Genomic DNA, 12,358 nt, shown 5'->3' with positions numbered 1-12,358 from the left:
ATTCAGCGGGACTTCGTCATTTATTGTGATGCTTCCCAACAAGGGTTAGGGTGTGTCCTTATGCAGGATGGGAAAGTAGTGGCATATGCTTCCCGCCAGCTTAAGCCGCATGAACAAAACTACCCAACCCATGATTTGGAATTTGCAGCAGTAGTGCATGCTCTCAAGATTTGGAGGAATTATCTAATTGGGAACAAGTGTGAGATTTACACGGACCACAAGAGTCTAAAATATATCTTCACTCAACCAGATCTGAATTTAAGGCAGAGGAGGTGGTTAGAATTGGTCAAGGATTATAATCTGGAAATTCACTACCACCCTAGTAAGGCTAATGTGGTAGCTGATGCCTTAAGCAGAAAATCCTATAAATAGATCGGACCTAAGGACACCCACTTGCAAGAGGAAATGGCTCGATTAAATGTACATATTATTCCTTAGAATACCAGCCGCGAGCTAAGTGTTCAGCCCAGTTTGGAGGATAGAATCCGAAAAGCCCAAGGTTCAGATCAGGACTTGGTAAGGATTCGCAAGCAAACCGGAGAGAATAAAGCCCCAGACTTCAGAGTGGATAACAAAGGGACCTTGTGGTACAAGGATAGGATTTGTGTGCCCAAGGAAGGTGATTTTCGGCAAACCATCATGGATGAGGCCCATAACTCAGCATACTCCATTCACCCGGGATCCACCAAGATGTATATGGACCTAAAACAGAAGTACTGGTGGAATGGGATGAAAGCGGACATAGCCCAGTTCGTCGCCCATTGCGATATTTGCCAAAGGGTTAAGACCGAACACCAAAAGCCAACCGGCTTACTACAACCACTACCTATCCCAGTTTGGAAATGGGACGAGATTGGCATGGATTAAAATTTGTAGTCGGTTTACCCAAGACTCAGAAAGGAAATGACTCCATATGGGTAATAGTGGATCGACTCACTAAAGTTGCTCACTACCTACCTGTACGGACCACTTATGGTGGAGAAAGGCTAGCTCGACTCTATGTGGACAACATAGTGAAGCTGCATGGTGTGCCTAGCAGAATTGTTTCAGATAGAGGGATCCAATTTACCTCTAGATTCTGGAAAAGTTTGCATAAAGCCATGGGCACCAAACTGGATTTTAGTTCAGCCTATCACCCCCCGACCGATGGCCAAACAGAAAGGGTGAATCAGATTATGGAAGATATGTTGAGGGCATGTGTCCTTACTTATGGCAAGGACTGGGAACAGAGTTTACCCTATGCAGAGTTCTAATGCAACAAAAGTTACCAAGCCAGCTTAGGCATGTCACCATTTGAGGCTCTCTACGGAAGGAAGTGCAGGACCCCGTTGATGCGGTCGGAAGTAGGAGAGCGCACTCTAGTGGGACCCACCTTTATCAAAGAAGTAGAAGATTGAGTGGCTAAAATACGAGAGAAGCTAAAGGCAGCACAGTCTAGACAGAAGAGTTACTCAGATAAAAGAAGACGAGAGTTGATTTTCAATGAAGGAGATTTCGTCTACCTCAAGATCTCCCCAATTCGAGGTACCCGAAGGTTCCAAGTGCAAGGAAAATTAGTCCCTCGGTATATTGGACCGTACCAAGTACTAAAGAGAGTTGGAGCTGTAGCATACTGTATTCAGCTGCCCGAAGAGATGTCGGATATACACCTAGTGTTCCACATTTCCCAGCTAAGGAAATGCTTGAGAGTACCGGAGGAACAAGTACCGCTGGAAACCATAGACTTGCAAAAGGATCTGCGGTATCAGGTGGTACCTGTAAAGATTCTAGACACTGTCACCAAAAAGATGAGGAATTCAGTAGTACGGATTTGCAGAGTCCAATGGAGTAGGCATGGTGAAGAGGAAGCTACTTGGGAACGCGAGGATCCGTTAAAGAAGGAGTTTCCCCATCTTTTCATAATTCAGCCGAATCTCGAGGACGAGATTCAATTTAAGTGGGGTAGGTTTGTAACGCCCGTAAAATTTACCAACTCAAATCACTCGCTAAAAACTCATTTCAAAATTTTTTTCCGACCGTCGAGCTCCCGGGAAATCTTTTCCTTTCCACCGGCCCCGCCATCCCGGTACCCGACGTCGTCAACCCTCCTTTTCCGTTCCCCGTAATTTTCGCTGCGTGCCCGTCAAATCTATCACGCGTGCTGGTCAATCCCGCAATTTTCGCCGATTTTTTCCTCTTCCTTTTTTTTCTTTTCTTCTTTTTCCCCTTTCCTTTCCCTTTTTCCCCTTTTCTTTTTCTTCCTTCCTTCTTCTTCTTCCTTCCTTCTTCCTCCTTTCTCTTTATCTCTCTCCCTTTTCTTCCTGGCGCCTCCACCCATGGCTCCCTGGCGCCTGGCGCCGCCCGCGCCTAACCCACACCACGCCCGACCGCGCCAGCCCCCGCACCCCCTGCCGCACGCTACCCCGGCGCCGCACCCACCGAGCCGCCCGCCGGCCATCGCATGCCGCCCCCTCCCGACGCGCCTCCCCACGCCGGTCATCGCCCTGTGCTCCTCGTCGACCGAGCCCCCCCCCCCCGCCACGCCATTCATGCGGATCCCCGCTCCGGCACGCCACCGGCCGGGATTCGCGGCGTCCATTGAAGACCGCCGGCCGTCGAGCTCCTCCCGCCGCTTATAAAAAGGGGGCCAAGCCCCTGCCACCTCCACACCACCACCGGAGTCGCCCCCCCCCCCCCTCACCTATCGCTCGCACCGCCCAAGCCCCCTGCACGCCGCCGCCCCGCTGCAATCCACCGCCGCCAGGAGCTCCGCCGCCGCCTCCCCTACCCGCCGCCGGCGTCCCATCTCTGGCCCACCATCCACCCGAGGTGAAGCCTCAAATGGGTTGCCCCCATCCCCTTCCACCTTCCCTACCTCTCGGCTCGCCGCCGGCGAAGTCCGGCTGGCTGGCCCGCCGCCGGCCGTGCCCTCCCCCATCAATATACCGAGCCAAAGGAAGAGGAAAGAAGAAAACCCCCCCCCCCCCATTTCGATCTAACCCCCTAGTCTCCTCTATTTGCAAACCAGTCCTCCCACCTCTCTCAAAGAAGTTTCACGAATACGCCCTCCCACCTTCTAAAAATAATTACAAATAGGTTGCTAGTTCTCACAGTTTAGTCCAAAAATCTTGTTTTAAGCCCCTAACACTCCGTTAACTCGTCATTTCATACGCCAAACTTCAATTGATCCCAAATTCGACCACAGCCTCCTCCCATATGTTTCCGCCGAGGCGTATACAAATTTCATGAAAATACCCCTCCCACCTATTTTCCATCCGCATTCTCTGTTCGGAGCTCAACGGGTAAAATTTTATTCTCTTTTTATTTATGGTGTGCCCGTTTGTGTGTGCCGTAGATTGCGGAGTACCCGAGGAGGAGAACGAGGAGGAGTTCGACCGTGAGCCCGAGCCCGAGGACCAGTACCGCGAGTAGGAGCTCCCGGAGGGCTTCGAGAATGACAAGTCCAATCTCACCCTTTGATGCATATTTAATTCCCAATTTTTCAAACACAACCTATTGGCCTATTTTATAAAATGCATATTATTTTATGGCAAGACATGGTTGGATAGCTACCCCTTGATTGTTATGATTATTCCTTGCTGTCCTATATTTATCTCTAAAGATGATCTGCTCTGTTTAGATGATAATTACTACTAGAATGCTTAGGAACTCGTTACTCAACTTCAATCATAACTACAATGGTTTATTTGGAGAATAAAGGTGTGAGTGTTTTCAAATGAGAAAATGGGTTTTTGGGTGTAAAGGCAAGAAAGGCGTAGATATGATGGATGGGTGTTTCTTGTGTGAAATGCCAGAATGTTGGGCTTGTACCTTAGTGGTTGAGCTAGGTTGGGAGTTATCCATCTTGTCATAGTTAAGGACCGAGTTGATGTGTCATCTTGCCTAATTCAGCCATCATGCAACCACTCGACCGTTGTATGGGCAACGGCTTAGCATAAACCCCACTAGCTAAACTGTTAGGCTTCGAGTGAGCTAGTGAGCAACGGGAGCCCATGAAAAAGGGAGTGAGATCTTTGTGATTTAGGTCCCGGTTGTAGCCTCGTGGATAGGTTGTTAACCCCTTGGGTGTTTCCGTGTTGACTAGTCAGTCTTAGCTAAGGTGGGTAATGGCTTTGTTAGGATCCGCATCGGTACTAAGGTGATCGTGCTGCCGTACCCTACTTGTGGGAAAAGTGTACAACCTCTACAGAGTTAAAACCTATCCGGGTAGCCGTGTCCACGCCATTGGACGAGTTACGGCTTGGTCACATAACTAGCATTTGGAGATGGTTGGTTTTTATGGTGTGTGTTGGATTTTGGAAGTGTCCGGCAGTTGTGCCGTGAGCTATGGCGGACGGGGAGTCCGGTAGCGATAAAACTTGGATCCTTTGTGTAGGATCAACCCCACTTAATGTTTCGGTTACTAAAGAAAATGATTTGCGAAAGCTCTTTTGAAAATGAACCCTTGCATGTGTTAAAATTCTAGCTTTATTGCAAATGAATCTTAACCTCATCCTTGTTGTATCCTGTGCATATTCTTGTTGTATTCCCCTCCGTGGATGGGGTTGGACTTGTTGAGTACTTTCGTACTCACCCCCATTTTGTTGCTTTAGAGGACCCAGACTTCGTCACCGAGGATCTCGAGTAGGAGGTTACGTCTGCACCCAACGCTGCCTGTGGTGTTGGCCCTTTTGCAGGATGCTTCCACTGACGCATAGTTCCGATTGCAGCCTGGAGTCTGACTGGACTGCAACTTGGATTTGTATTGTTATCGGTTTAGTTTTACTTTGGGTGTGGCTTGCCCTACCGCTTCTTCGGGAGCTGTACGGTTTCTGAACTATCTGTTGAATAAATGTGTTATCAGCCTCCTAGGACTGATAATTGAATCACATTTAGTCTCTAGGATGCTTCAGAGAGAAGGACGAGCTGACTATGGCGCTAGTAATTCCATAGAAGTTTGCCTTTCGTGAGCACATTGATTCTTACAGAAGTCGCCAAAGAAGTAAGGCCGAACACGCACAACATCTGCGAGAGTTGCAAGAATATGTAGCTTTGACTGTGGCAAGAATGGAGGAAGCAATCGATCGACGTGTGGCTCTAGCTCTTAGCAAACAAGCCAGTGAACAAGCAGCTGCAGTATCAGGGGCACATGTCAATGTAAGCCCCTCTCAGCATCAAAGCAATGTCGCTTCCACGGAAGCCCTAGCTGGAGGATCTTCTGACATACTTGAGGACAACCAACACCACCCCATGGAGGACATCACTGGGAGAGCCCCTTGTGAGCTTGTTACTGCCTTGCAAAACAAGCTCATCGTGGTGGCTTATGGTGTGGCTGAGCAACTGATGCAAGGCCAAACACTTCATGGCATTTAGATTCCTACTCGCAGTTACACCAAAGTTGGGGTGGACCGAGTGGTTGACGGTTGGGATGACCATGAACTGGAGATCCCTAAAGGTGACAGGAAAAAGAATCTAGGAGAAGCCATCGATAGTTGGATTCTATGGCCTAAGCGCTACATAAGGATTATGCATCCGAATCCCCCGACCTTGAAATCATCTCCTCAAGGCTCAAGGGCAATATCACCTACGCCATCTGCCAAGGCACCCTCTCCACTACCAAACATGGATCCTAGCATGAGTCCACTACCACACATGGATCCTAGCATGAGTCCACCTCCCCCTGTTATGAGCATGGCTACACGGCGAAAGGCTCCTTTAGTTCCGCCTACTGCGGCTACGAAGAAGAAGAAAAAGCTGAAGGAGAAGGAACCAGAGCCCAAGTACCCACGTGATATGACAGATGAGGAAGTTCGCGCAGTAGTGGATGCTGAGGTTAAAGCTTTCTTCGCAAGGGAGAAGCCAACGAAAGATCCACCACTTGATAAGGGTAAACTTCGGGCTTTCATCAGAAGCATGGAGGTGGAGCGAAGGAAACAGCTAGAGAAATCACCGCTATCTGACTATGATAGACAAATAACAAAGGCTTTTCAGAAGAGGAAGAAAAGTGGGTCAACTATTCCACAATCGGAACCCAATCCAACCAATCGATTGTCCCGCTCAAGGTGCTTTCGGAGTTTGATTAGAACCTGCTACAATTCGTCAAAGATACAAATCTCACCCCAGCTCAACTTCAAGGGGAGGATCACATCCCAAAGCACACTTGGGCTACTAAATGGAAATATGAGTATGGAAAACCGCTTGTGTGGCCGCAATTGGTGGACCATCTTCCAACAAAGATGTACAAATTGCAGAAATGGTACATGGAGACTTCCGCTAATAGTTTATTCGTGCTCGAAGTTCGGATTGGAGATGAACAGTATTTCCGTGGGGAAGACATTATAAATGTGCCACTGGAAGAACTATATTACCTTTACAATCAAGATGCACTTGACAAGTCACTCATGAGTTCCTGGGTTTTGTAAGTCTTTAATTTTCTCTAACTTCAAAATCCCCGCTCTAGTCATTGTGTGATGTCTTAACTCCTATTCAATTTTATATCATGCATGATGGAAATTCAAACTTGTCGGAGGAAAGGATACTATGACGTAGGCTTCATGGACCCCGATGTTGTTAACGAGTCAACTCTAAGAGATAAACCAAATCGGACATTGAAGAATATATATAATTTCCTCGCAAGCAACATTACAAAAAGTACATACTATTACCGTACAACATCAAGTGAGTGTGTTTCCCATCTCTTTCTTTTTTGAACTAGCAGTTAAACATAAGACTAACTAGCTTTGGCTATACAACTTCCATTGGATACTCATTGTTGTCGTGCCTGATATGAGCACGATCTATATCATGGACTCTTTCAGGAAATCAAGAGATCAATACAAAGACCTCATAGACGTTCTGAACAAAGCATGGCCTCGATTCCGTCGAAATCACTTGGGTGAATTCAAGGAGGAGCGTGATTGGAGGCCTGAATTCCTGGTATGTGTTAAATTTTCACATCTCATGACACTTCCTTGAACATAACAAATATTTCATAACTTTTTTTTTGCCATATATATAGTATTTGAGATAGGAGTCGGGAAATAATTTATGCGGATACTATGTATGTGAGTTCATCCGTGGCTTTGTAGGTCCGAAGTGTATGACCAACCACGAATTAAGAGTACATATACAAAATTCTTAATAATAAATTAGTTGTGCAAATTCATTGATCTACTATATAATAACCTTTGCCAATGACACAGATGATGTACAAGAAGGAAAGACTCCTCGACACGGACTGCATCAGGGCAATTCAAGAACAACTCTCTGGATTTTTTTCTGCACGAGGTAGTAAATCCACAGGGAGTTTCATAATGATGGATCAAATCTACATCACCATCAGGACTCGGATTTAGAATAGTTGATATGAAATATTGAACTTGCAAAGTTGAGGCAATATAATATTATTCATATATGTGTATGCATAATATGTCTATATATATAATAGTATCTCAAATGTAATATTAAAGATAAATACAACTTTATATATATTAGCGTATTAGAACTAGCATACATAAAGAAAATAAATACAAAATACGAATATAGATAAACGGGCCCCTTTAGTACCGGTTGTTTCAACCGGTACTAAAGACCCCCTTTAGTATCGAACTAACAATACTGATTGCAAAACCAGTACTAAATGGGGTTCAAAACCAGTACATAAGGCCATTTCCCTTGAGACTTCAAACTAACCACGGTGTCACCAAATTTCTCCAATAACAGACCATAATGGATAACACATGAATCAATCTGATACATATTGTGAAAGGGACAAAATTTAGAAACATATTATAAGCCAGCATTGTCTTTTTGTGTTCAAATTTCCTAACCAGCTTGTGATAACCATTTGGCGCTAAGAGAAAATTGGGTTACTGATCGAAATAGTTTGCACCAGGCTCCTAGACCTAACCCCTGTTACAGTACCACTTGGCATGCATACATGGCAACACACAGATTATGATCAAGGGATTCCATAGATGAATTCATCTGCAACCATAATTGTGTCGGCCGCTTCCTCAGTTATGCCTTTCCGTTCCGTCCCGAAGAGATACGATGTTATGTGTAAACACGAACAGATAATTATTTCATCTTAAATCTGAGAAAGGAGTAATGGTATAATAAAGCTTCGAAAATTCAATCATGCAATTAAAAACTCTACTAGAAAACCAGTCTAAATCATCTTCTCTTCTCTCTGTTCCTGCTATTCTTGGGAGTGATCAAATTAAAGGAGGTAGAACACAAACAGAGATAGGGACGAGGGATGCAAAATGTACAGGTGAAAGAAGAAGGAAGCAATTGTTAGGTAAGATGGTGTTTAAATAAATCAGATAGTTTTGGGCACCCCTATTAAAGTGGCGAGTTTGTGAAACAAAAAATGTTAAACATATGCAATTTTATTTATGCTGAATACAAAACTGAAAGATAAGATATCTATACTGAAAATTAAGGCATATATATTTTAAGGATGACCTTTTATCAATTTTTTCGAAGAACCTTTGGAAAGTGCAGGGAGTTCCTTGCAATTCACGTAACAAGAAAGAGTTGAGCTGGTTTATAAGAAAAATTAGGCTCGATAATCATAGAACCACCCAGTTAATTGAAGGAAAACCAGTGAAAAACCTAACACGACAGCCTAGATGGCTCACCCAAGTACAACACTAAGCGGCAACACAAAATGACAGAGCCCATCATGTGTCAGTTGTGGAGTTTCCCTGCAATATATAGCGACCAAGCAGCTCCGACATTGGGAAGACCTCAGTTAAAGCCCCTGTCACTGCACCAGCAATTTTTTTCTAAATTTTGATCGAATTCAAAATTTCAAGTGGAAAATTGCAGCCTGCCAGCCCCTCCCACCGCCACTGCAGACATGCATGACAACAAGATCAAACTTGATCATCCATTCAGCTCATGGAAAAAAAATGATACAGGAAATGAACCACTAGAGTTAATTAATTAAGCAGCATGTCACATGAACTCACGAATGACAGTAGCACTGTAGCGCAATGGTCCACAAGAAATTGGCAGATCTTGATTTTGATTGAGTGGCAAAGAACCACGACTATCCATCAATGAAACCATTAGTAGCATGTTTGAACAGCTTCACACAAACACGAGGAAAATATTGAAAAATTCCTCCAAAAAGATACAACATGAATTAACTTGATCTGTGGAAAACTTGTATGTTATTGCTGGAAAATCAAATCATCTTCTAGTGTCCATATTCTGGAACCACACAAGCAACAAAGTTTCGGTTAGAGCTCATAAGGTGGAGCTGGTGGAAGGAAAAGGGAAACATATTGTTAGAAACCGATATGCATGAGTTATCCATAGCACATGAACCATTTGGTAATGACTAATATTAATGTTAAGTCTTTTAGGACAGTATCGACTGTTTAAGTTAGCAGGGCAAATGCGGTCAAAACAGGAAGAAAAAAAATGATATAAATAGTGATATTACCAGTTCAGTTTGGTCTATAACCAACATATTCAGCATCCAATGAACTTAATATAAGGAATGCTCAGGAGGGAGTCTACATCCCTGTACACAGAATTAAAGCATGTCCAATGAACATAATATAATAGAAGTTCATGCTTAAAAGCTTAATGACAAATAAGAATGATAACAATTGAACTAAACACAAGCTGAAAAGTATGTTCTTAACGATGCAGCATTGCTGCTTTTTAAGAATTTATGTGTGCTAAGACTATACGCATGACATTATTTAACCATTCATCTGCAAAGTCCAAACCAACCCAACTTGGATATTGGGTGGTATATTGTGCTAGTTTTAGTTATTACTAAAAGAACATCTTCGTTCATTGCTTCCATTCTATTAAGAAACTGCACTTACAAAGTTAAAAAGCATCACTACTATAACATGAGAATAATATTTTTAAGCGAACACACAAGATGAACCAGATGGAAGTACGGAATTAAAAATAACAATGCTTTGGATACCAATTTCGAATAACGTGCCGACTACATGAAGCTCATAGAACTTCGTTACAGCATCATATTATTTCCCAACGGTACGCAGCGCTAGCTATTAGTAGTTTATCCCCGGCCCATATGCTGCAGTGACTCGACTGAAATGTCAAGGAGTCAAGGACAGAACCAGATGGGAGGCGAGAACTTGGACTGTGGTTCAGAAAGAATGCTCCAACGAGTGCCAATAATCTCGCCCCCAGTACTGCGTCGGGCTTCATCTTCTGTCATCTCGACAACAGATGATTGCTGATTTCCATTATCACCATTGACGAACCTGGTCAGATAGGTTTTTGCACCATATGTAGCAGGGCGCATGTTTGCACTTGGAGCATCCAAACTTGGCCGAACAGTAGTACTACCACGCATCGAGTACATACCCATATCACTGGAAGGGTACTCAGCTTCGTTCTGGAGACACGGCATCACATCGAACTCAGCATCGTCCAAGTAGTAAATGCTGCCACCATTGAAGCCATGGAGCTGAGATGCTTCGAACGCCCTAGAACATCCTCGCCCAACGAAAAGCACCCGGCCATCCAAGTTGTCTAACTCCATCCACGATGCCCTATGATCGCTACTGATCTGCATCTCAAAAACTCTAAACAGCAACGTCCGGCGCGCCCCAGTTTGGCCATCGCGGGAGTAGTAGCGCAGCACCTTGAGCAGCTTCGCCCGGGACACCACTAGGTACCCGGTACGGCAGGTGGACGCGGGCAGGGAAGACAGCATGGTGTCCGGAGCTTGCTCCGGCATCACGTACTTGATGGATTTTGCTCGGACCACGTACTTCATGACGGTGGGAGGGCTCTTGACCTGAATGATGTCGAAGCTGAGCACCTGAACGTCCCCTAGCCCCTCGAGGACATAGAATCCCCGCTTCTCTTCTTCTTCTCCTGCATAGTAGACCATGTCCTGGAGGCCGTCAATCTCAGGGTAGGCAAACCAGTGCGAGTCCCCTGGACAGCAGAAGGCGACGTTGGACGCGCCGCAGACAAGGGCCCCGGCGACGCAGTGCGCCGCCGTTGGCGCCGCGGAGAGCATCACGGCGCGGATCAGCACCGGCGTCACCCTCAGGATCGGCGACGGCAGTTGCATCAGCCGGTGGGGGAGACCGACCCTGGCACCGGAGAAGATGTTGGCGAGCAAGTGCCCCCCGAAGGGACCGAGCGCGACGGCGACCCAGCCGCCGGGATGGGAGCCGCAGAGACGCTCGCGGCGGAAGTCAGCCGGGAGGCTGCGGATCCGGCGCCTGAGGCCGGAGAAGAAGCTGAAGATGGACGGCGTCGAGGAGGGAGACGGCAGGAGGAGCCAGGGGATCTGGCTGCGGACCGGTTTCGCCAGCTTCGCCGCCTCTCGCCAGCGCTGGCAGACGGATGCGAAGGACGCGCGGTCGGCCTGGCAGCACAGCCCGGCGATGATGAGCAGGAGCAGATCGATGGCGAGGCCTTCGGCCCATGGTGCCGGCGGCGGAGCCATGGTCTGCGCAGTGGATGGAGGGGAATTAGGTCAAGGAAATGGAAACGGCCGTCCGCCGCCGCGACACTCGTGGCTTTGTAAGGGCGAGGCGGGGCGGCGCGGGGCGGGGCCAGTATGCTATTTTTACTGATCCAGGGAACATCGCTGACTGGTGGGACTGCATTTCCATTCTAGGAGTGCGTACTGCCGTCGTCGCCAAAACAGTTCTATATTCACACCAAGGCCCAGGCCCAGATCCAGTTGAAATGATTTTTGCATTTGCTCAAACAAAAATGATTCTTCCAACTCTATGAATAAGAATTACTTTCTCTTGCATTTGTTTCTAAATTTCCATTGCCCTTTGACTTGGGAGAAACTTAAAAAATCACTAGATGTAAAGAACACACTTCTTTACTACTCCGTTTTATTTATAAGGCATGATATAAAATAGCACGATCTTCCAAATTACACTTTCACCATTCATTTATCTTACATTATATTATTTATGGTTATAAACTTATAATTATTAGAGAGTGCATTTGATTACAAATCTAACAATTTAAAGTTTACATTACAAATATAAAAAATTGCTGCCTAAATTATTGGTCAAGCATTGCTAGATGATTGACCTTCATTACCGGTCAGGAAACTCGTTTAGTGTCGGGTGCCCGACTGGTATCGCTTCTTCGGTATTTAGTACCGAGCCACTCAACCGGCACTAAATGTGCCAATTAGTATCGGTTGGTACTACCAACCCATACTAAACTGCGAGCCACGTCGTGCTGTTGCGGGCCGCAGTTTAGTACCGGTTGGTTTCACAAAGGTTATTCTTCTTCTATTTTCCCTTTTGTTTTAATTCATATTGATATCCCTTTGCGTATACTAGTAATATTACATTGTTACATAATATAGGAATATAAAATGTATATACACTTC

General features: G+C 45.6%; 1 protein-coding gene across 1 annotated transcript; it reads right to left on the bottom strand.

Moving 5' to 3' along the window:
* Positions 1 to 10,081: 10,081 nt before the first annotated feature.
* Positions 10,082 to 11,443, bottom strand: LOC117856315 (uncharacterized). The gene has a single exon (XM_034738708.1). It carries the CDS (start codon positions 11,441 to 11,443, stop codon positions 10,082 to 10,084), a length of 1,362 nt encoding a protein of 453 aa, XP_034594599.1.
* Positions 11,444 to 12,358: the final 915 nt, after the last annotated feature.

The sequence above is a fragment of the Setaria viridis genome, chromosome 5 (genome assembly GCF_005286985.2).
Source record: "Setaria viridis chromosome 5, Setaria_viridis_v4.0, whole genome shotgun sequence".
NCBI lineage: Eukaryota > Viridiplantae > Streptophyta > Magnoliopsida > Poales > Poaceae > Setaria > Setaria viridis.
This window is presented reverse-complemented; position numbering and strand designations above follow the sequence as displayed.

Excerpts from the sequence above, each read along its gene's own strand:
- LOC117856315 (XM_034738708.1), bottom strand. The coding sequence starts at position 11,443 with ATGGCTCCGCCGCCGGCACCATGGGCCGAAGGCCTCGCCATCGATCTG.